Raw genomic sequence first — 25,690 nt, forward strand, 5'->3', positions numbered from 1 at the left:
TCTTCTGCATCATCACCTCATCCCCTTCACCTGACCTTCTCTGCCCTTTTTCTCCACCTGCAATCCATCCCCTCGTCAGTCCTGTTTGTATTTAAGTCCTGTGTCTCAGTTCATTCTTTGTTGCATCCTTGTTTTGGTAATGCGATTTTCTGTTTGCCGATTCTCTGCGCCAATCTGGAATAAAGAGTTGTCTGTTCGATTTCAAGCTGTCTGTCATCCCCTGCATTTGTAAGTCTGCAAGTAAGATATGTTAACAAATACTAATGCAAATTGTGTGAAAGGTTAATGTATGCTGATATGCACACACAAACACACACACACACACACACACACACACATACACTGCAATCCTTCAGTTTGCAGCATTATGGTTTTCATTAGTGGAAGACATGTTAACTGTCAAGAAGCCACAGAAAAGCCATCCAGTGGATTGTGGTGATGTGGCCGGTTGGGCGAGGGGTGTGACTAATCTACCCAGAAAGTGACACGTCGTCATTGCAAGCCGTGAAGCTCAAAATATTCCAGTGACACTGTCGTCATTTCATTCGTCTTCATTCATCTTTTTTTTTTACTTCGATTCATCTGCGTTATATTTTGTTTGCCCCTTCAGTCTTTTATCTTAAAAAAACACATACTTGTTCATAACACTTTGCAGTCTTACCAGATTTTTACTCCTTTAGATGAAAATACCTTGAGAACTTGTGACAGAATCTGCAGCCATAAGATTCACCTTCATCACGGTGGCCACGTATTATCCAGCATGACTGACAGTGAGCTGGAGCCTACGTCTGTGTGAATGTGCTAACATGATGTGGTTTTCTAGCTCAGTAAAAGCCAGCTTTATGCAATTTGATTGATTTTGGCAAACAGCGCACTGTAACCCTCAAACGGCTGTGTGTAGACTTTAACCTCTGCCTCACTCTCCACAGCTGTTTCCTGCCCCAAACTGCTACAACAGTGGTTTTTACCAGGACCAGAGGTAGGCCAACACAAACCCAAAGCCTCTCAGTCTGCCTCACACATGCACACACATCCAAAAGAGCATACCATCTCCACCTCCCAGTAGACTGCTACTGGTCACCTTGCAGCACTTCCTGTTTGAGTTGGGTCATTTCCTCTTTCCTTCAGCTAAGGGAGAGTTGCTGAAGCTGAAACTCAGAGGGAATGAGGATAGGACAGGGTCATAGCTTCCTCTCTGTAATCGCCTTCAACCTGTCTCTAACTCACACAATACATGTAGAAAGACATGCTGCTTTTTTACATCCAGTTGAGTGATCGGTGCAGCAGTAGTGACTTTGAAAACCACATACAAGTCCCATGTCACACATTTGCTTAAATTCACATCTGGGCAGAATGAGGCCTTGTGAAACAGTGGGACTCATATAATTCTAAAAAAAAGGGGATCATGGCAGTGTAAAAGGCTGAGACACAGGCCCATGACAGGAAGGTTGCTGGTTTGTCCAGGGAGTAGGAAAAATTCTTGGGTAATGGCAATGGACCCTTTAGCAAGGAACTTACCTGATCTAGTAGGGTATGTTAGAAGGCTGCGGTTTCACTTGGCAGCTCCCACATGTGCAATCATTCATTAACTGGAGGAATGTGAAGCAGTGTGTTACTGCAGCCCACTAATGTAGAGAATGTACAAGAGTTACTGCATAATGAAAATTAAATGGAGAAAAAAAAAACTCAAAAGGTTCTTTTCACAGCACCCTGGGAAATGAACATCAAACATAACATTTTGCACGTCATAATCACGGAATACTCAGCCCTCTATCTGTGATGACGAATCAAAATAACTGTTTATCGCCAGAGACTAAAACAACTGTTTAGAGACAATCCCAAAACGCAGACTGCAGAAGAGAGAAAGATTTTCTTGAGAAACACTAGAGAACACTTCAAAGTGGTCCCAAATGAGCGGACTCATAAATGGTTTGCCCCTCAAGTGTGCTCAGCGCAATCACTCTCTGGTAGCGAGGGTAAAGAAATGAGGCAGATTGTTTGTGACAATTAGGCTGATGCAAGATACTGCTTGCCATGGCCTGCACAATCACTTGTCCCCATCAGCCAACTCTGTTTATCAGTAATTGCAATTTGGAAAGAACTCTGCGGCGATTAGGCCCAAGGAGTGGTCAGACAGAGAGCTCGCCCAGCCCTAAACAAAAGAGCAGTGTTTGGGTAGAGTCTGCACGAGGTCCCACTGAGAGAGAGAGAGGAAAGGAAGGAAGGATGGAAGGAAGGAAGAAAGGAAGAAAGGAAGGAAGGAAGGAAGGAAGGAAGGAAAGAATCAAAAAGGGACAATTATGCAACATTTATCCTGTTTATCACATTAAATACTATCTGATCTTTAACACATATTGTCTGTTAAGGAAACATTATTTTGTCATAATTTGAATGTTTTGTTGTTGTTTTTTTTTCAACCAGTGTGGACCTCCATCATATTTGTTTGCATTATGCATGCATTAATATTTAGGTCAGCTTTCTTAGCTCTTTTTTTGCAAGTGGTCGTTTTGGTTTCCCTCGAATACTGCCAGTCAGGAGACGATTTATTTTTTAACAGGGGATATTGACCCAGTTTTTTTTCATTTCAGATAAACATGAATTTCTGACAACATGTCAGTTTGGGATCTTTTTGAAGTTTTGTTTGATTTTAATTAAGTACAGCCTAAGCTTTCAGAGTAGGAAATCTTTATTGCCTAATTCAAATGATTATTATAATATGGAGGCTTGTAAAGGCTAGCAGCACACAATTGTCAACTGGACTCTTTTCTTATTCGGTGCCAGCCTCTTATCCTTCCTCACTGAAATTACACATAAAACTTCACGTTACACCAACAGGACAGGTTTTGTTGTTGTTGTTGTTGTTGTTGTTGTTGTTGTTGTTGTTGTTGTTGTTATTGTCTGATTACAAACAGACAAAGTCTTGGCTTTCAGAATAATAAACAGGTTATTCCTAAAACCAGGTCACCCACTTGAGCCAATATAGCTTTAAGTGGCTTAGCATTGCACATAGAAATATAACGTTGCATTTTCAAACTTTTGGCACCAACCACATGCTATGCACCATTACCTTGATTGGATTCTCCACATTTCTGTAGCTAGGTTTATTTACCACAACCGTGAGCAATAAAGTATTCTTTATTCAGATGTACTGGTGTAGTAAACAAACAAGACGAAAAAAAAAAATGTCATAAAGTCTGAATATACATCAATTTCCTTGATTATTTATATTCTGTTGATCCATAAAAGAGGCCCCTGATAAAAAATAATCCAAGGAATTTTACATAACAAATTAATCAAAGTTGTGAATATTTACATGTGTGGCAGGTAAACAAGGGACATGCTTCCTTCCTTCTCCCACATCACTGCCAATCACAAAATGCCCCATCACACACAGTTTCTTATTTGAACACTGCAGTTGATATTTTTTGGTGAAACCTTACACAAATGCTGTAATCTAGCAGAGGCAGAATGGGAGAGGATGAGTGTGAGAGATGGAATGAAAGTAGCATCTGTTGAAGTGATTGAACAGCCATGTGCAGGGAACGCACCTCTCCGTGCATCTCTCCATCTGCATATCAGATTGAAGAGCACCAAAGTGAAATAGGGGATAGTGTTACCCAAATGCCCCAATGACATGCCTTCATTTCATTTCTCCACTCATCCCTCATGTCCATTTTTACCTGTAAAATAAAAACATTCAGGAGCATTGGTGACATCTAGTGGACGCATGTGGTTGCTGCACCTCACTGCAAAAGTGGTGCATGGTTGTGGTTGGTAGCTGTCATTTCCTGGGATTCACATTGCGTGTTGAGAGATGCTGCAGTGCATTAACACACCAGATGGTGTGAAACCTGCTGGATTTGAGGGCTAAGCACTCACCGTGACAATCTGCTGTTTAATGATTCTAAAACCTGTTTTATTTTTCTCCTCGCACACTCACTGTTTCTCTCTCTATCTCTCTCTCTCTCTCTCTCTCTCTCTAAGATACACAGAGACTATCCTTATCCATAATAGTCTATTCCTTAATGATTTCTTAACTGTAGTCACATGTGATTTACAGTTGTAATTGTAATTTAGTTAATATGTTTTTAATATATTTTGGGGCCTCCATCAAAACATTAACTCCCAGTCTCAGGGAAACTTTTCAGAAGTAATCATAGATTAATAATAAAGAAGAGAATAAAAGTTCCATCTAAAAGAACTATGTCCTCTTTAATCGATTTTACATCTCAGATACATTGATAGACAAGCCCTCATTGTTCGCCTGTGTCTTTTTTTCCAAAGAAAACAAAACATAAAACTATAGTATTCGTATTATTTCATTTTATAATGTAATTTTAAAAAAATCCCTGAGATTGTGGTCCATATCAGTGTGGGCAAGTGATCATAGGGAGATTTGAGTCAGAGTGAGTATCGAATGCAAAGGGGAAAATGCAGGCATTAAGGTCTTTTGATGGCCTATCTGTCCTTGATTTTCATATGCAGTCATTTCACCCAAATGGCATCAGTGAGCCAACCCATGGTTCTTTTATTATAGTAATATCGGTGCTTTACACAGTTTCTTATGCTATGCAACATAGAGTGTAAAGAGAAAACCTACTGTGCCATTATCATTTTGCAAGTAGAATAATGTGCTAGCTGATGCAGTCAAGTTATTGCAAATAATCACATTTTCTATATATTTTGATGTGTTGACATGAGTAGATTCACCCTATTTGAGGAAGCTGTTTTTTTAATCTACTCATTACTTTTAACATTTTTTCAATTCCACAAGGTTGATTATGTACCTGTAAAAAATGAGTGTTCAAATTTGCCATGTTCCTGCAGGCTGAAGAATGAGGAACTTGTTTCTGTAACCACCAATGATTAATTGTTTGTATATATTTTCGAATACTGAGCAATGCATGCTTTCCAGAAAACTTCTTTTTCCTCATGTCACAGGAAAGTATTGCAATAATAACTCTGCACAACAGAATAAAGCAAAACCAAAATTGTTAATTTAGTGCAACACATCAGGTAATACCATATAGTTTGGGGCTATTCTAACAAAAAGAAATTAGGAAATAAGCATTTTGCAACATGGAAATTGAATCTGAATTATTTTATTATGTAGCAAAAAGCTGCCCCCTATTTTTAGTCCATTGACAACTCTGAAAAATTCATGGTACATTTAAGCTTCCAACCTATAGAAAGCGCCCACATTTCATCATTTAGCCTAAACCCCGGGGCTCAGGAGGCTGCAGGCTATAGCTAGTTCTGACTCAAGTTCTGCCAGCTTTGTGTGATTTTGACTTTAAAAACCACAGAGAGAAAAGAGAAAAATCTTTCCTGTAGCCCTTTCTGAAAAAAAAACTCCTCTCATGTGCACACACAAACACACAGATGCACACGAACAACTAATCAATGTGAAGTTTGAGCTGGAGCAAAACGATGAACTTTCAATCTTGCTCACACCTAAAAATCAATTCAATGTCAAGTTATGCTTCAGTGCTAAAGCAAACCAAAACAAACAACAGAAAGACATCAGCAGAGAATTGGGAAGTCGAATAAATCACCCTTATCAGTTTCAAACAGAGGGAACCAGTGAATCATCTTTCTGCCAAACAAGACCTTGTTTATGTACCTTTAATTAGACATTTGCTTTTTAAAAGTCACCAGTTGGCAGCTATGTGGCCTTGAAATGGCCAAAACAAAACAGTGGAATGATGCCCTTAGATCTGTCCACCACTGCTGACAGAAGATAGGGGAGATATTCATTCATTCATTATGTGAAAGAAAGTAGACACAATGCAGAACCCTAAGGATATTTGAGCAGCCAACTACTTACAAAATTGTAATGCTTAAAGAATAATCTACTGCTTTTTGGCTATACCCCTCAGGTCATCCTGCCGACACTCAGTCCATTCTCTCATCCAGTCCTTTTTGCCATTTTGTCAATGCATGTTGCTCAAGAGTATAAAGCCTCTATTCATCTTTCCAAGGACTGTGGGTGAACATAAAATGGGTTTTCATTTTTGTTTTGTATTGTATGCTAGTTGATAAAGGTTGGGAGACAGGGGGACAAAATGAAAATAAGTCCAGGACTCTCTGACAAAGTCATGTTGCTTTTTTTATGAATATATTTAAAAAAGAAAACAATAAATTTAAACAATTAATTCAACTTAGATCTTCCGGGTACAGTACTTCAACATGCCTTCACCTATAAGGTACATCTGCCACCAAGCCCTTTCTTGTATTTCCCCTATCCCTTCCTGTAGCCTTTACCCTCTCCAGCCCTCCCTAGACCCCCACCCCGCCTCACCCTCACCCACTCCATCCTGTCTGCAGGCTGCCAGCCACAGATAAGGTGTCTTGGCAGGGAGTTGGAGTGCTGTCCTTCGCCTGGCTGAGTGGGAATCCAGGAAACTGTGTTCGTGCCACGTTGCTGGAACAATAGGACAGGGAGGGGAAGCAATTGGGATGAAAAAAAGTGTAAAGAGAAAAATGAGTGTGGTACTATCAAAGCCTTGCCCTGCCAGAAGTAGATACCAAGCTAGTATAGTTTAAGACACAACCAGAAGCAACATTTTTTTACTCTGATTTTATTGTATTCTATAATGTCTATTGTTAAAAGCCCTACTTTCATGAGGGAAATCCTAAAAATTGCTCCACAGATACAATTTAGTCTGTCTTTTTCCTTTTTTTTGAGGGGGGGGGGGTTTAAAGGATTCAAGTGATACTTTTCAGCTTGCATGTGTGTTTAATGCACCTCATTTTGCAATGGAGAGTTTTGTTTTTGTTTTCTTTTAGTTTTTTTTGTTAAATGTCCTTCCCCTTATCCTCCAGTTCTACTTGTCAATGATTTTCTAGTTCTCTTAGAAGCTATCAACCACATCGTTATATATATCATGCCACTGATCCACAGGCGGTAATATCCCAAAATATGCTGCAAATTGCAACCAAAGACTGCAAGCTAGCCAAAGTAGCAGCTTCAGGGGTTGAAAAATGTAGCTAATGTGGAGATGCATGAAACTGCAGTTATTCTAATGGCCACTTGAGGCTGACTCCAGAAGGGAGTCAATCTCCATAGACACCCTAACATGTTCTCATCCAAAGTCATCAAATATTGCAGCTTTGTATTGGACTTCCACGTCAAAATATTACGTTTTACATTCTGGGATGCTGCTACTGTGATGTCACCAAATGAACATCAGGGGATTATGCTCCACGTGCTTGTTTAGTCAACAACAGCACATCAACAACCACACATGCTGGGCACAGATGGTTAGGATTAGGCAACAAAGGGAGGGGCAGTCCCGCCGCATGTCATGCATACGCCACAGGTTCTACCCGGCTACATTGTCAAGTGACGCCTGTTGTGGCGTATCAGGTTGATGTGGCAGCTTCCATCCAGCCATCTGCCGGCATATAACAACACTGCAGTGGTTCTGTCTGGCTGTGTTCGCAGCTGATGCCATCCAGCGGCATTCCATCTGAGCGTAACTCCAAAAGGTGCCTTTTGGAGTTATGCCCTTATGCCATGACAAAGCGGCACTATTTTTATTGTTTTTATTATATTTTATAAAGGCATAATTTGACTTGTAGTGTTCTTGTAAAGTGTCCTTGGGTCCCTTGAAAGGCGCTATATAAATCCAAGCTATTATTATTATTGTTATTGTGTTTGTTCACAAAAAAATTCCACAGGTCACCTTTAAATTAACATGTCATGGCTGTGCTGCTTTCTGATGGACTGAGGCATCTTTTTATCTTCCAATGTGGAATGTTGTCATTAAATGACATATTACCCCTGCTATGGAGCAATATCAAACTCTGACCTCTACTGTTGATGTTCAGGGTGCTTAAACACTCCCCTACTGTTTGTGTGAGCATACTGGACCAGATATTTCCCCATGTGATTTGTACACAACTCTAAATTATTGTAGTACATCTTTTGTGGATTATGTTATTACTCCACAATTAACAGAACATATCATAGACAAACTATAAAGACAACAGAAAATGTATTTTTGTATCTGTCTGTGTGTCCGTTACAGCTGCCGAGCTTCAATGTAGTGTGGCTACACAAACTGCCATCAACAGTTCCGCTCCCTGTCTGATTTACAGTCAGACGTTGATGAGGCACATGTACACAAACACACTGCGGTGTACCTCTTTCACACCCCTGTCCACATTGTGCACACAAAACATTTTCACAATCATAACCCCTCCACCTTACTGCAGTCTTGCCCTTTTCTCCATGCCTCTCTTTCCAGCCAGACAAGCCACGGATATCCACATTCACAATCTTATCAGATGTACAATGTTGCCAAGCCTGGTTTGAATATGTTGTCAATGTACTTTTAGTGTTTCTTTGATGGATTCAGATGAGTTGTGAGTTTTTATAGTGCAAGAAACATCTGGCACACTTTCTGTCAGATAGTTTATATTTACATGCCATATCACACAGACTCTATAAGACAAGAGGGTGGCAAACAAAGGCAGGTTAATTGATGGCATTAATATATGAGGTGTGTGTGTGACATAAACTAATTTACAGATTTTGATTTCCTGTATATAATATACGACCACTGGCGGTTTAATTACCCCTCAGCTCCTATTACCACAAAAAAAACTGGCAGCATTTTCAATAAATTGTTGATGAAGCATTAAAAGTAATCAATGCTCAAACCTTGGCACATGTGCACCTGCCACACTGCCAAAGACACCTGAATGATGTGTCTTCAAAACAAACTGCTCTACGTTCGTGCTTGTTTACATGCTTGAAATGAGAAACACAATAAATGGCTTCATGGCCACAGGTGAGCTGCCATTCTACATCCCAGCAATTGATGTTTATGTTTCTGCTCCATCACATCTTGCATACGTTACCGATAGCAGTCATTGAACAGTTCATGAAATCGCTATCCATCTTACAGCCATTCTTTTTTTTGGGGGGTACATTCAAGGTGGGAATTAGTGAAACAATTGAAATTGTTGTGCCAATCATTATTGAACAATGCCAAATAAACTGCTGAAGCTAAATACAAATGCAATCAGCATTAGATGTCACAGCTGTCTTCTCATCGGCACGACTCTCTTATGACTCTTTTGCTTCACAAATACTATTACGTCATAAGCTGACGTAATGTCTCTATTTCTAAATCTGCTGCCTTCAGACCAAATATATCACTCTTCCTCTACAATTGTCAAATAGTATCTGACCTCAGTCTACACCAAATACCACATGAAAATCGAACCGCCCTCATGGTCTGTTCTAGGTGGTTCAGAACTACATAAACAGTTGGTCAGCTGTAGAGGGCATGGGAGGAAGCCACAAATTTAGGGTTCGAGTATGGGGGACCACAGTGAGTAAACATTGTAATTTAAGGCATCATCTGTGGAGATTGGATCAAGGGTGGATATATCAAAGTTATGCATACAACATGTTGGATGTGCTTTAAAATCTGACTTACCAACACAGTCTTACCCCCAACTTGTCAAATATGGATGCTTGCTCAGTGGCCCTACATGTCAAAAATGATGATGCTTGAGATTATATAGCAATGTAGCAAGTCAGTGTCTTGTTACATTAAAGATGTCTTTTGAAAATAAATTCCTTTTTTTTACAGAAAATGTACACTTTCCACTCATCAACATGCAGACTCTTTAAAAAAAAAAAAAACAATGTAGGTGTGCTTGTTTTTTAGGTTTTAGCAACAAAACTAGCTGTACATGATTAGGTTTAGAGAAAAAAAAATCAGTTTGGGTTAAAATAGAATGTTTTGTTACCCTAATGTCACAAATCACATAACATACATTACATTTGTCATGTGAAACACAACATTACGTACTTAAAGTAACTCAACATTGACTCCTGGTTTCACCTGCAACACAGACAGTGGACTCCTGGGTTAAAGTCCTGTGCTTGTTTGATCCATCCACCCCCTTCTCCTTCCACCCTGTGAAGGTTTTCTTGTTCTTTATATGTCAGTTGCTTGGAGCATCTAATAATAATAATAACTAGTGTCTAACTATAACCCATGTGCCTGAAACTCATCACCATTAAACAAGGCAAATCAGATCATGTGCAACTTAATCAACAACAGCACAAACTTTGCAAGTAACTCACATCATTATCTGTACTGGTAGCCTATGTTTCTGGTAGGACCTGATGTCAGTAGTGAAAGTGTGAGCAGAAAACATTGAGAAAGGAGCCTCATCTAAATTTGTCAAAAGAACAGATTTATTACTATCCAAATATTGAATGTCAAAGATTAAGAAAAGCAGTACCTGTGTTGTGAAGTCATTATCCAACCTGGTAGCACCAATGTTTGCTCTAGTGAATGATTGCAAATAAACAATTGGTTTGCATCAGAATGCTGTCAAACCTTCTCTGACCTCCATTTGTCAGCCTCATTTAAGCTTTTACACCTTTAAGGGTGTTACTTGGGACAGATATTCTAAATTAAATATTTAGTTTAAAGGACACTTCAAATTCCAATGTTTCCTTTTAGTGTTTACGGCACACAAGTGTTCTGCAGTAATTGGTTCATGTCTACTAAAATACGTCTTTCATATTCTCATCAGTACACTTTAATTTACTTTGAAATGCCTCACACTCAACCAAACTCAGTCTTTCCTCTTTCGAGGACCCTATGTTGGAGTAGGAGGGGGTTCCTAAAACATACCTCTTACATTCAGTATTGCTGCCACCAAGGGAAGGCAAAACAAACAGAAAAATAGGCAGAGGATGTGAGTACTGCTTTCCTGGAGCCAAACCAGAGAGGCGGTAAATCATAATCCCTGAGCCGAAACTGAATTCACCACACCTATCAAAACCCATTTAGGATCAGAGGCCAGAGGTCCAACCATTTACTATCTGTGAGCTCCCCCTTTTTTTCTCAAATCCTTTTCTTTCAGGGGAAGAAAACAGATAAATGAAAGCCAAATACACATGGATAATCCCCGGCGTCTTTCCAAAAAGGAAATTATTATATTTGAAGTTATGAAAGTGCTTCCTGAAGTGAAGGAAATGCACTAGATTTTTAGGCCTGTGTCTTGATCTAAGAAAAACATAAGCAGACGCATACTGGCAGAAAGACAAATATATGCCCCTCCACAACCTTCCGTTTCTCTTACTAGCTCAGCCCGTCCATGTGTATTGTGATTTACAGTACATCTCAGGGCAGAAAGAATTCCTTACAAAAAAAAGTGGTGGAAAACTCCAAAAGGTCCTTCTGGCCAGAGACGTGAAGGGAGGAAATTGCATTGATTTAAGCTCAGCTTCTTTTGGCATCTGTCCGCCTTCTTCGTTTTTCTTTCCTAAAGTGAAGGCGTTTGTTCCACAGCCGCCAGTTTAGATACAGTCATTTAAGATGTTTTTCTTTGTCTCTCATTATATCCACAATAAGCTGATGAGTGGAATTGAGTGGCAGCATCTTGATGCTTTATAACAGAAACTATAAACTTCATCTACAATTGGCTTTTTGTGTAGAGAAGCTAGAAAAGACTTAGAATTGCTGTTTTCATTCATAAAATGACATACAACATGGAGTTTGTACAATGCCTGGGTAAGGCTGAATAGCACTCAAGGCTTGCAGAATGTCATTTTTGATTGAGAGCATTAACAAAGAGCTGAGTCGTGAAGTAGGTGTGATGTTATAATACTCTATTCACTTCAGATTTTGCATCATCGGCCATTTTTTGAAATCAGTTCATAAGAAGAAAATTACATGCATTGTGAATCAAATCACAGAATTAACACTTTAATTAATGATAACTATTAGTGTTAATTTTCTTAGCTATTTTAAGATTTAGTTTAAGACTTGAGATCAAAGTCCTTGTGAGTTTTAGTCATAGGCATATTTAGTCAACTTCTTCTTTAATTAGTATAATGTTTTTCTTTGGCAGAAAAGTGATGGCAGGGCTGGGTTTGCTTTTAACCAGTGCTTCATCAAACAAACAAAAAAAAAAAACAATGCTCCCATGGTTTTTAAAATGAGGCAGTGTGGATTTTGTTTCTATTACCACAATCATTATCAACCATCATTAGTTAGGTAGCTAACATAGGACTATGTTAACAGAAGATTGACAACTCAGTTATCAACAAGCTCACAACATGTGCAGTAAAAGCAAAACCAGCAGCATTCAGTGTACAGCCCATTTGCTCCCACAAATTGACTCTCCTGTCTTTGATGTAATATTTCTGATTGCCTTATTGCAAAGCTTAGGATAGACAGTAAAGGAGAGACAGTGATGACACAAGACATTTCTGAAAAATTAAGATTTCAAGAAGAAGCACCGAGAGCAACTGTACTAAAAAGCCAGAGGGCTCTGAAAAAGACACTAGATGTAGGTTTGTTTTTTTTTTCTCTAGGCAGCCGCTTATGCTTTCTGAACATGGGGGACAATTAAAAAAAGAAGAAAGTAGTGCTAAGGAAAAATTAACACTTTAATCTTGTCTTCAAGAGGCTCGAACACTTAAATTTAGAAAACAAATAGCATTTCTCATTTTGTGTTAGTCATCAATACATTAGTTGACAAATAACATTTAGTCTAGGTTTAGCCAAAACAAAGAATGAGCATTGTTGTCAAACTTCAGCAGACTGCCTCCAGGTTAGAATTTATCTAACTGTTTTTAGGCTAAAAGAACTGGTATTGAAAATTAGCCAGAACATGTCAAGTTGTTGTAGTACTGTCTTAATTGTGTGCTTACAAATTAGAAGGAGATTACATTATTTTGAATGTCCTAACATGGAAAATGCTGTTAATACCCAGCAGATGTTGCACAAAGACTACATTGAGATGACAAAGAGCCATTAAAAATTGACAGGACTTGAATATCAGTTGTGTGTTACAATGATATGTTGCGCTACCTGAAAGATGGTAGGCACACAGGATGAGAAATATGTATACCCAATGCCTAAACACTGGCAACACTTTTAGACATTCAGAGCAATGGACATAGTATAAAGAGTGCAAAAGTAATCTTAGGTGGATGAGTCCAACCAGCACAGGAGTTAGACACAGGAGACCAGTGTCCATATCCCATGTGAAACCAAAAGTCAACATTAAGTTATTTTCCCACATCAGTAATTAATCACATGATATGGCTGTAATTTACCAAACCCTAACCAACAGTTTTCTTGGTGACTCCTAATTCCCAGTGCTTATTCAAATTATCTAAATATTTAAGTCTTCAGTAAGGTTAGTGAGTGCAGCTGTAAGACAAGTTCGTCTATGAGACAGGGGATAGTAGCTGTGACAAGACTAAGTTTAAAGGTGCATATTTTTAGCTTCTCATCTGGAGCTTGTATTTACAACCCGCTGAAGTTTCCCCCTTTTTTCTCCATGTCTTCACAGCTCTGGAATGCACTGGACAACAAATCTGTGATTCCCCGCCACAGCAAAGAGCTTCAGGTTAAAACGATTGATGGCCTGCTCCCTGCTGAGTTCACATAGCTTCAGCCTGTTTCCCCACAGTCTCTGAGGTAATCGCCTAATTCCTCGACACAAACCAAGAGATGCCCCGTAGGGCTTGTTTCACCACAACCAGCGTATTCCCCTATTAATCATAGCTGCACGTTGAGGTATTATCTCTTTTTGTGTTCCTACCTCATGCAGGCTACATAATGGCAACAACTGTGAAAAACACTGTAAGGTAGCCATGCATTGATTTAATAGTTGGATAAACAAAGAAACAAAACCAAAGACTTGTTTCACTTTGGGAAAGTTCTGTTTGCTTATCTTTTGGCTTTCTCACTAAAGGTTGTAATGTGATTATTAATCTAATAAAAATATTACTTTTAAAGGAAATATTATTGAACTACAGAAAAAATTATGAGTGAATTTACATTTTGGTGTATGTTCCTGTTTTATGGGAATGGTATCTCGTATGAGGGATATTTGCAGCGGTTTTCAGCTGTCATTGTGGATTTCTTTTTTGCCAACTATACTAGTGTCTGTCTGGGGTGAAACTCGAGCTAGCCGTTGTTACAACGTGACATCTTTTCACATATTGGAACAGTTAGGATGGCCTTGATCCCTGTGACCTCTTGACCCTCACTCACGTCTCCACACAGCCTTGAAGAGATGTCTCATCTGGGGAGACAAAGGGAAGGCAGAGGGTGAAGTGAGGTTGGATATCGAGAGGTTTAGACCTATCACTGATTCTGCCGACACACTGGACTTAGAGATTAACATACACCCACATGTATGCACAGGCTGACAGCTGGGCATGACTGTAGCCCCAGGTGTACTGTGCTCAGGATTGGTTGGTTGGCTCTATTTGAGACCTTATGCCATTCTTTGATGGCCCAAACCAATTCCCTCTTGTTTGCAGTGGTATGATAGAAATGGCTGTATCGCAAAAGCAGCAGCCTGGGTTGTCAGAAGTTAGATGCAAAGGAAAGACTGTCCTCCCACTCTCACCTCTGCTCATCCACGCTTTTACTTCCACATAAGCAAACCATTTCAGTGACAAGTTCTTTGCTACAGCCTAAATATGTCATTAAAGCCCAGGAAACGAGGAGGAAGGAAAGGCGCAGAGCTACATGGTTTTCAGTGTGGGAGATCATACAGGGGCTGTGAGACCGTTTTAGGTCTTTCCAAGCTGTCGTTTTGAGCCATAAATGAAAGCAAAACAACAGTATTGGAGCCAGCCGAGCCAGTGGAGGCTCAAGGACTTCATACTTTGAGTCTCGGTTTCATATCAAGCCAACACCACTTCCCAACCTAACTCCTCTAGCTGTGTACCTGCCCTCCAGCCATCCATTTTCTCTCTAGATCCAACCTACTTCCCTGCATGTCACACTGCTCAGAGCTGTGCTCAGACTCTTTCCCAGTGATTTTGTTTATATCTTTCCCATTATAATTTGTGCACTTTTTTTCTATTGATTTGATTGACAAATTTCACATTGCCGCTGAGCAAAAAGAAAAAAAGAAACAACTGCCTTCTTTACCTCTCTTTGCCTCCGTCCCTCAGTCCATTTTCTTTACATTTCCTGCTTCTTTCCTCTCCCTCTCCTTCTCTGTCTGCCTCCCCTGCTCCACTTATGCATCCCAGCAGTCTAGATTTCCTTTCCTCAGGTTATAATAGTTAGACTGTGAAATCACCCGGGCCCCACACCCCTCCCTTCATCCCTGTGTCCTTCTTTCCCCTTCCACTCCCTAACATCTTTTTCTCTCTCCTCTGATCCCCTCCCTACTCTCACTACTTATAGCCAATCTTTAATATTTATGGCCTCAAAGCTCGAGAAGTGGGTGGGGGCACAGAGCTTTACCTCGCCTATGATTACTCGCGTGTTGTCAGGTACCAAACGACGTGAGGTTAGGGTTCCACTACAAGGTTGAGGCTGAGAAGCTGCAGCCCTGCAGAGCAGAACAGAGGCTGCCCAATCTCCTCCGAGCCCTCATGCTGAAGTGATTAGGCCACAGGAAGCTGAACCTGACATTGCTGACACTAGGCCCCCCTACCACATCCTGCCCCAACATCCACCCACACCACCTTTCTATGCTGACACCCGACTCACAGGGGCAGCCACAAGGATGATTTACATCTTCTGATATGGTGGAAGAGCAGAGGATGGAGGACACTCAGAAGAGTTGAAAAAAGGCAAGAAGAAACCTCAGATCAGTTAGGAAAAAAAAACAGAAAAATGCTTGTGGCGACTGCTTCTTTTATTGTTTCCCTGCCTCATGGTGTGGTGGCAGATGTAAACAGGAACAAGCAATGCTGCCTGCCAATTTCAAGCCTATTAAGTGTCAGTGGGATAACTACTGCAGGTGCTATATTTTGGCTGCCAAGATCACATGGATCAAAAGATGACCGTGTGTCATTATGCATATGAAACCTTTCCTACACAGATTTATATAAAGCTCATGCACTCCATTAACCAAAATTGTGTTACGTATTTATTAAAAGAAAATAAAAAAATAACATTATGTAAGTAAATATTGTTGGTTGCCCCCCTAATCCCCACCCTAACTCATTCCCCTACCCTAACCCTTTTAAAAAGAAATAATAAATAATGAAAATAAAAACAAAACAAGAAAAAACAACAAAACAAAACAAAACAAAACCCACAAAAAAAACCCCAAACCTAATAAAAATAAATCATACCTAAATTGTATTTTCTCCAGATCAATCCAACGCATTTAAGCTTAGCATTTGGAAAGACAGGATGTCATAAAATCCATGGCAGGTTGAGTTGACAATAAACTGATTAACATAACCTTCAGGAAAGAGCACTACTGCCCTCTTGTGTTTGGGGGTGAAAAGGGCAGAATTGAGAACATGGAAATTGCACTACTTTGCTTTGGAGAAATGTTATTCCCCATGTATGGCATTACAAACAGGATAAAGATATGGCTTTCACTCACTCGCTCACTCACTCAAAAAAGATAAGTTATAATAAAACAACCTTGTCTTTAAATAATTTGCTTTATTAGCGCATACAGTAAGTAGTTCACTAGAAAGGTTTTACATTACATTGGGTTTGTTCTATTTACACATAAGATGTTTAAAAATATTAATATGTAATAATTTGCATTCTGCATTACATATGTATTACATCCAAAAATCGTATCATTTAAAGTGAATAACCAGCTTCTATTATTACATTCAGATGAAATTGGACATGTTTAGGCACAGAAATATTTCTGGTTCTTTCATGAGCACTCAGTAATTCTAAACCTGCATCTAACCAAAAACTCGAGATAAGACTTGCCTCTCATTTTAGCTGTTATTCATTCTCTCTCTGTCTCTCACACTCTTGCACCAATCAAAATGTGTGTCTTTTTTAAAGTAGTGATTGCTCTCTGTTTGACTCCCGTCTCCGGTGAAAGTGTTTCATTTCACTAATGCAGAAGTGAAACCGTCTCACTGAATACTCTGGGGGCCGTGGGAATAATCAAAACACTGCAAGAGCCAGCGAGGAATACAAACTCCAGTTAAGAACAAAGGAAATGGAAATCAATGGCAGGATATGCAGATTTTCTTGACAGCTCGACACGCAAATAATCTTTTGGGAGTTTGCCCTCTGTTGCCTTTGCCAGGTTAAAATAACAACAGAGCAGGGAAAATATAAAATGTGGTATGCTGTAGAAAGGGCACAGCATTACACCTACTTAGTTTTGTGTGAAGGTGCTCCAAAACAATCAATAAAGAATGTACTGCATTGCAAACAAGGCTGAATCGCCTAAGGCATGGCCATATCTATAAGTGCATGGCTACCAACCTCAGGAATTCATTTAAAGCAGTATTATTTAAGAACTGCATTTTAAGTCTTATGCGCAGTTGTATTTATCAGTTTGTCGACACTTGAGGAGCTTAAGGAAAGTCTCCATCTTATGGGCGTCTTTCTTGAAGCAGCTGAGTAAGGAGTAGTCTCGCATGACAGATTCCAGCATCTCTGGTTGCACATCATACTGGAGTAGGCCTTGCTCACTGTGGTTTGAGGTCAGCATTCCCTCATCCAACATCTGAATGCCAACATTTGGAAACATGATGGAAATAATGAGAAAAAGTATGATGCATATCATACATTTGTGAGTTTACGGTAATCTAGAAATCTGACCCACCTTCTTGATGAGAACCACCACCCCCTGCTCCAGACTGATCAGTTTCTCTGACACCCACTTGGTCTTGTTAAGCAGCATGTCAGGAGCAGCTTCGTAGCGATCCAGAGAAGTCTGCAGGTAGACCAAAGGCTCAATCCATGACTGTACCAGCATTAGCACTGAGTGGAGCAACCATTTGTCCTGCAGGGCACACAGGTGGAGAGTGGAAAGAACAGAATGAATGACATAGCTGACCACAAAGATGTCCTAAGACACATAACAAAATATAGATAGTTTAGCTTATTTATGAAATATGCAACAAAACAAGGCAGAGCTACAACTTCTGGGCCTCCACCCCAGGATGTTTTCTCAAAGAACAAGAATCAGTTAGCCTTTTGAAATACCTCCAGCTTTGTCATTCAGGTAATAATCTATGTCCACATTGTTTATTATACTATGCTATTCCCTATATATATTCGATTCAGAGTATTGTAAGCCACCTTTATTTGCATTGCTGGGGTTCCTTGATTTGCAGCAACTTTAGAAATGTCACTCCTGCAACTCTTTTCAAGGTGCAGGAGTAAAAGTTTGTTACCCTCAGCATTTGTTTTGTTATGGTTTCACAGTGATGAAGACAGCTAGAGAACAAAAAAGGTACAAAATAAGATGCTGGGTCTACAAGATGAGTAGTGTCCTTGACATATATCATGTTTGTTTTCAACAAATGATGCATAGATTTTAAGACATTCTATTATCTTCAATGGTTTGAAAAATAGTGCATATAGTTGTCATAAATGGGGGAGAAAACCTTCTCTTTGCATGCCCCCGGAGCCAACTCGGGGTTGACCCCTGAATATTTACAACATGTTCCATCCCTGGCTACGGGGGAACTGACTTTTCTCTATTCATGTCTTTGTAGGAACATTTATTTCTTTAATGAGCTGCAGCTATGTGCCCTTCAGAATTATTATGTGACGGTAATAAAAAGAAGTGATCAAAAAAGAGCTGAAGAACTCAATAACAGCATGGCTTTTGATCGAGGGCTCGCCATCCACAAAACATTCAGCAACAATAGTGGGCTGAAGTGTCATGGGTAAAGCCTGCTTAAATTGCCCAGAGCAGAGCGGACTCTAAAGCAAGTGCAAATGACCACCATACAAATGGCCATTAAACCGCAGAGCAGGCGATATTTCAGTAGAAAGGGCAGAGGATAAATTATTAACATAAAGAAGAGCTTGCAGTATATGTAGTTTCAAAGATCACATTTACCATTATAGTGATGACATAACTTTTAAACCAGCAGTTTCAATAAAGCTAAATACATTGATTTTGCCATTACTCAGCTTTTGTTAGTTAAAGACGGATCATTTTAGAACTTCCCATTAACCAGATTACATATCATATCAGTCAATTTGCCCTTTGCTAAGTGGTTCAATCCAGTTTCCACCCTACTGATCCAGCCGACATTTGGCCAAAAAGGCTGCACCCTGTTGGACAGTATTCAAAACCTCAGCAAGCACAGACAAAAAAATGTTTGAACTGTTTTACAGGCAATTATATTTGTACAGTTTTCATTGTAATTGGTGCAAACAACCCATCACTGCGCAGCCGACAGGGGCACATATGAAGGAGGGGAGGTGCACTTGCACATTCAGTGTTGTTATTAAAAAAGAAAGCTTGGGCTCTTAGTACCACTGCGGCTTCAAAGTGATTTGTGAGCAGACCTGCAATGCAAACAGACATTCGCTAGGCCAAAGCCTGTACACACACACACACGTGCAGAAAATTACTATATGCATTAACACATAAAAGCATGCAAACACATGTTACCTGATTACGATCAAATGCCATGATAAAGAACATGAAAAAATTTAAAAAATATGTGGTGATCAGCAGCCATGTACTTACAGATATCTGTTGGATTTCACTTTTGGAGCTGGGGAGGGGTAAGGCTTTGGTGATACATGCATAGCCAGCTTGGTTCCTCTGTAGCTGCAATGCGAACGGAATAAACATCTCCTCCTACAATCATGGTGGGCAAAAAAAGATGCACCCATGAAATGCATGAATGTGTGCACCTTCATAGCCTTAATATTCAAAACGAAAGGTCATAAACAGCAGTATCCTGATCTGTGTTTGATTTTTAATTCTGTTTGTTTTAGGTAAAATGTTAAAATGGCTATACTTTAATCGAAACTCTAAAAAACAGCTCCTTAAAAAACAGATGAGCATCACTTCAGTATATTTTCTTTTTTTGAAAACCTTCGATTCTCATAGGTATAGAACTACAAGAACACACAAAAAGACACATCAGGAAAACAATGACAAAAGCTCTGCCAGTCTCGACCACTGGAGACACAGCAGAGACTCATTTTGTTCTGTAGCATGTTCTCATCTGTAGACCTCATGCAGCGTCTTCTCAGTAACAAGTCCTACATCACCCCATTTCAAAGACCTTTTTGGATCTCGAGTCGCAGAGTGAAGGGGATTCAACAGGCTGCAAAACCTGCGCTCTCGCTGCTGCAGTATATCATTATCACATTCGTATTACTCCACTTCAGGCCTGCTTCTTCAATAAAATATCTTTGGCTCAGAAGAGAGATAGAAGATTACTTTGAAGCCTGGCAGTGAGGCGATGATCATGTCAGAATCAAAAGCAAATAACGGAGAGTATCTAACAGAGAGTGTCAGTGCTTTTGGTCCAGCATATTGTGAAGAAGGCCACAATAACTCCTTTTGCTCTCATTGTAGAGCTCATTCCAAGTGTTGCTAGGCTGCATGCTAGATTTGATCATAAAAAAAGACATACCTGGGAAAGGCTCACCACTATTACTGATGAGCAACGTCTTTGTAATTACGCTTTAGAATTTACATGTAAGGACACAACATAATTCCATCGCACTATGGCTGAATAAATTTTATGACAGCTTGTAATAAAAAGTAGTATCATACAGCTTCTCAAACCCTAAATTTTGCATTGCTGTCACTGTAGCCTTTGCCTAAGGCTGCGCTTCTACAGCACTGCTTTTCAAAATGCTGATTTCACATTTCATAAAAAATGTTTAAAAAACTAACTCATGCCCAACATTAGCGGATAAGAATATAATGCCTATAGGTAATGGATTTTCTTAGATTGCCTTTCGGTTGAATCCCTTCTTTCTAGGCACAGTGGAAATAATTTTTTCTTGTCATGTGATCCTCAGTGTGAAGAGTGATTCAGTCTCTCCTGAGGCTATATGCATGCTAAATCTATGCCTTTTATGGTACACTATATGAGCCTGTGGATGCAATGGGTCTCACGAATATTTTTCTTTCGCTTACAGTGCACAAGTGCACACACGCATTTTGGTTTAGTGATAGGATTTACTTACAAACAAAGAGCATGATTCTTCTGAGACACGGTAGATAAGTTCAGCATGCTGGATGACTCGGTCTAGAAGTTTCTCTTGAGAGATGGAGGGGCAGCGGGAGAGGCTACTCTGCTCTTCCTTACAGTCTAGTGGGATGCTAACAGTTAGCAGATAGGGCCAGAGCAATAGAGGCCATACTCCCCGCTGCATGACTGAAGATAACCAAGAAGATTTAATTAATGTTTACAAGTAAATACTCAAACAGAACACAACAAAAATCATCCTATTTCTTAATTGTTTACTGTTTCTCTAGCGTATTTACCTCCTTCAGTACTACATAAATCAAATTCACTGCTTAACCAAATAAACTGGTACAATTTATATGTTTCAGTGCAATAACAAAATGTGTTGTATTTCTGTCTTAAAGTGTGATGCATTACCTGTCACTGTGTGCATTCTGTCAGTAGTCCTCAAGTCGTTCCTAGCTTTTCTGTCATACCGACTTCATTTATAAAGCCTGAATAGGCCATTAATAAAGAAAAGGTCATTGTGGTCTTGCGTAGGTTCTTGTAAAAAGATACCGCTGTCCCCCAAGCAGGACATTTCTTGTGTCATGCATAATACCAAGATGGTAACTAAATAGTTTTGCTCCTAATTTGAATTTACAAATTTTATTTTCTTTCTTTCTCAGTTTGTCAGGCAATATAGGGTCTATATCAGCTAACATTAATTCAAAACAGAAATCACAACAAATGTTTTTCACATTTGTATTCCACCCAGCCTCCTGATACCATTGGCCGATAATCCAAGAATGAGGGCCGAGACTGATTAGATTTATCAAACAAAAGCTCCAAAAAAGGAATGGGCTGAAAAATCCTTCTTTTCAGCTGAGGTAAGTATGTAATGTAGATTTAAACATGCATGACAGGGAAGGCTGCAGAAAAGACAGCGTGGAACTGTAATAGACACAACAAAAAGGGGCTGAATGAACGAGATTTAGAAATCACTGGGATCTAACAAAACCCCTCAAATCTTTTTTTTATTTTGACATTCATATTCCATTCAGCTCAGAAAACCATGGGTGTGTGAGAGCAACTCTACCCAGAAGCTATGGTTTTCCAATTGTAATGACTGTTTTTAGCTGTCATAGAAAGAAGCACACATTTAGTAATCCATGCCGGCTTGAAACAGACTCCATGAAATGCTCTTTTTTTCCCGCTCTGCACTACTTATTTGATCTGTCTTTGTGTAAATGTAATCAAATTGGAAGATTACAGAGGATGAGATGTCTGGTAATAAATCTATCCATGTCCTGTATACTACAGGACATTTCAGGGCTTTACACATAAAATTGAATATAATTGTTTTATATTGTTCAGTATAAACCACAATCATGCCACCAAACAATACAAATAAAGGCTGTAACTGTAAATGAGGATTTTGTTACGAAGAGAAGGACAAGATTCAAAAAGCTTGAGCTCAAATGTTTATTTCCTTGGCGAAGCATGTTTAAGGATAAGCTGAAGACAGACAGGGGATCAGAAAGTGGCAGCTGATGGGTGTCGTGTTACTGAAGAGATGGTTTTCCACGCATTCTCAAGGCACCTGAAACCTCATGTCACATATGTCACCCTTTTCCATATGAAAAAAGGTTATTTTCTCGTCACCTTTTTTTTTTTGTTAACTCCTACACTTTTTCCTTTTCCGTCTCCTTGGTTTTACCACACCTCAAATAAAAAAAATAAACATCCTGTTTCCTTTAACTTCCCTGTGTTAAATCTTATTAAATGTACCAGGAATTTAAGAGAACTCTGAAGAAAATTGTATTTTGGGAACTTTACAAAACATCCTAATTAATGTGACTCAAGTCAGTATGTGGTGTATTGTGCTGGATATCGGCCAAGAAAAGGTATTTGTAGAGTTTTTGTCGATCAACGTTATTCAGGTTTAACCCAATTTCTGCCATGGATTCACATTTGCAGTAATTAAAATAAGTGCTACATATATTTATGTGCAACATTTAAGTTGCTATTTGGCTGCTTAGCCTGATTATTTTAGTTTCCACCTGTCATTGTTTTGTGAAGGATAAGTGTGAGTGTAACAGATTCAGGGAAACATGCCATTACTAACAGTTGAGTTGGAAGTCTGTGAAACCAGAGAAGAAGGCTACCTGTCATAGTTTCAGGTTTTGGGATATTTTGTGGACTTATGGGGGGTTTCTGTTTTTGTTTTCTTTGTTTTTTGTTACTCATGTTCTGTTTCCTGTTTTATTTTGTAGTATCACTCCTCGTGTGTCATGTCTGGTTTTACTCCCTATCTTTGTGCATTTTCTGGCCCTAGTGTTTCCCTGATTAGTTTCACCTGTCTTTTATCAGTCTGGTTTGTCCTCCCTTGTCAGTCTTCCCTGCACACCTGCTCTGTTTTAGTCTTATTTGCTCCAACCTTGTGTTTCCAGTCACGCCTTCAATATTCAGCCAGTCCCTGAATTTCCCTTCTGTACCCTGTGTCCACCTACCCCTGATTAGTTCCCTGAACATATATGTACCTGTATTTCCCTTTGACTCTTGTCAGTTTGTTTGTTCTCGCTGCTGTGATTCCTACCCTGTTTTCCTTGCTGTGATCCTCTCTGTTGTTCGCTCCTGCCTTTATTATAGTTCTTTCCTGTGATGCTAGTTAATTTCAGTGTATTTTTTTATTTGTATTTCATCTGTAATGTGTGCTTTGCAAACCTGCTTGTTTTTTGTGGACACTTAATCAGCATTAAAGCTCTTTTTTTGTTTGTACACCTGGCTGCTTGTTTTGCTCTGCATTTGAAGGTTGCATATACCTCAATAATGACGGGATTAATGCACCACCCAGCAAGCACACTAAGTGATCAAAATAAAACACACCCAAGGTGCATGCACAGGTGCATTACTGGGTATGGCAAAATGCCAAATGTTGAAAATGCTCATGGGAGATCCTCCAGCAGTGACTTCTGCATTTATTCAGGAACTTACCTTCAATGATATATTGGAGGACCTTCTGCTGTGACAGTAATCCCTGTTGTGACTGTAGAGCCTCATTAGCTGCAGATGTTTGAATGATTGCACTGGGGCAGAGTGGAATGTGTGTATTGGGACATAGATGCTGAGTGGACTGCTTGTACTGGGACAGAAGTTAAGTGGACCAGTCGTGCTTGGATCTCCCATTTTGCTGATTTGTTAGCTTTCATAGTTTTTACATCTCTGTTGTCAGCTTTGGTTATGTTTTTTAAGTTGGTAAATTAGTGAAGATTCTCAGTCCAGGTCATAGTAAGTCTGAGTGCTACTGGACTTTCAAGAGGTTCTTGGAAATGTTTGACCTCTGATCTGAGAGGCTTCTTCAGTTCTAACAGACTGACCTTAAACCCTGTGTGGGTGTGCGAGTCTTTGAGGTCATATGTGAGCTCTGAGTTTCAAAGTCGTTAGGATCACATGTGAGTCGTTGACCTACCTCGCCATCATGTGAGTCATAAGAGCTAGATGGGTCCAGGTGTGAATGGGTGTTAAGCTGTCTGGGGGGAGAACTCAGGACTACATTGTAAGTGGGTCCCAATCAGTCTGTTAGAACTGAAGCCTTCCAGATAAGAAATGAAATGTCTTCAAGTAATTTAAGCTAGTCCATCTGCCTATAATATAGCACTTAGAATTTTAGAAGTGCCAGGTTATTTCATTTATGCATCCTAATCATGCATGTTTCATCCAACGTGCTCTCTCTCTGAACTCGTCAAATAGCTCAGCTCTGTCAATGGTTTCGGCACTCAAGCATGATGCCAAAAACTACCTTCCGCGTCCAGCCGGAACACGGCTGGAAGGCGTCAGATAAGGACATGCTCGGACAGAACCAGTGGCATTGTTATCATACTCTGGCAGACAGCTAGATGGCACCAGGTGCATCCACATGAAACACGCACGGATAGTGTCACTGAAGAACTTGACCGGATGGAACAGGTTGCTTGCGCATGAAACTCTGAGGAACAGCATCAGGTATTAACACTGCAGGTACCCACATAATGTAAGGAGTGTGGGTGCGCTTATAGGGCAAGCAGGTGGTGATGAAACAACCTACTTTTGTGAGGAAGTCCTGAGTTTGCCTCCTGTGTGAATGTGTTTTTTTTCCACACCTTACCATGTGCCTCTTTTGCCTAAAGCTAACCATCCCTGACTTTGTCGCCCAATCCCAACCATCAAGACAGTCGACGCTGTTGTGTACAACATAAGGACCATGCTGCTTCATTACAGTATGTGCATGTTGACAACACAGTGATAGGCTGCATCATCCCACTATGATGTCATCCCAGGACATGGAAGGTCACTGACAGAGCTGCACCATGTGACCAGTTGGTATGAGAACATTTTGATAATTTATAATCAGGCATGTGTTCAGGCTACAGAGTGCCATCTATCAAAGAGTATATGTTAAGTTTGGACAGAAAGTCTTTGTGATGCGATGTGTATATTTTGACATGCTGATGCACTTTAATTTGTCAACCAAATCCGTGACACTTCATCACAGTGACAGTACTTTAACTTAGATTTAACAGTTCTCCGTATGCTCAGACTGAACAAGTGTCATTTATAGAAATGGAGTTTACTATTGGTTTGGCCAAAAAGTAATCACACAGCTGATGTTGCTCCATTAATGTATAAGTGAACATTGATTGCAATTTATGTTGTTACAATAAACAAGCAGTTATTTAATTTAAGAGTAGTATCATATGGTATATTATTGCAACCTATGCACCCCCAACTGACATACTTCCATCACTTACTGATACACTA

General features: G+C 39.7%; 1 protein-coding gene and 1 long non-coding RNA gene across 3 annotated transcripts; one reads left to right on the top strand and one right to left on the bottom strand.

Annotated features, from left to right (window-relative positions):
* Positions 1 to 22: 22 nt before the first annotated feature.
* Positions 23 to 25,589, top strand: LOC148189318 (uncharacterized). 2 transcript variants are annotated; one of them, XR_015776711.1, is made up of 4 exons: positions 23 to 228; positions 930 to 979; positions 13,342 to 13,469; positions 25,060 to 25,589. It is a non-coding gene; the product is annotated as an uncharacterized LOC148189318 (long non-coding RNA). The 2 variants fall into 2 exon arrangements; XR_015776710.1 differs by lacking the exon at positions 25,060 to 25,589 and having other exon boundaries at positions 13,342 to 13,633.
* smtla (somatolactin alpha) lies at positions 16,612 to 21,344 on the bottom strand. The gene is made up of 5 exons (XM_042487272.2): positions 21,329 to 21,344; positions 20,910 to 21,100; positions 19,447 to 19,560; positions 17,560 to 17,739; positions 16,612 to 17,460 (listed from the first exon to the last, which is right to left on the bottom strand). Exons 1-5 carry the CDS (start codon positions 21,342 to 21,344, stop codon positions 17,266 to 17,268), a joined length of 696 nt encoding a protein of 231 aa, XP_042343206.1. The 3' UTR covers positions 16,612 to 17,265.
* Positions 25,590 to 25,690: the final 101 nt, after the last annotated feature.

Source organism: Plectropomus leopardus, chromosome 6 (assembly GCF_026936395.1).
Source record: "Plectropomus leopardus strain MGB_pleo_1.0 chromosome 6, ASM2693639v1, whole genome shotgun sequence".
Taxonomy (NCBI): Eukaryota; Metazoa; Chordata; class Actinopteri; order Perciformes; family Serranidae; genus Plectropomus; species Plectropomus leopardus.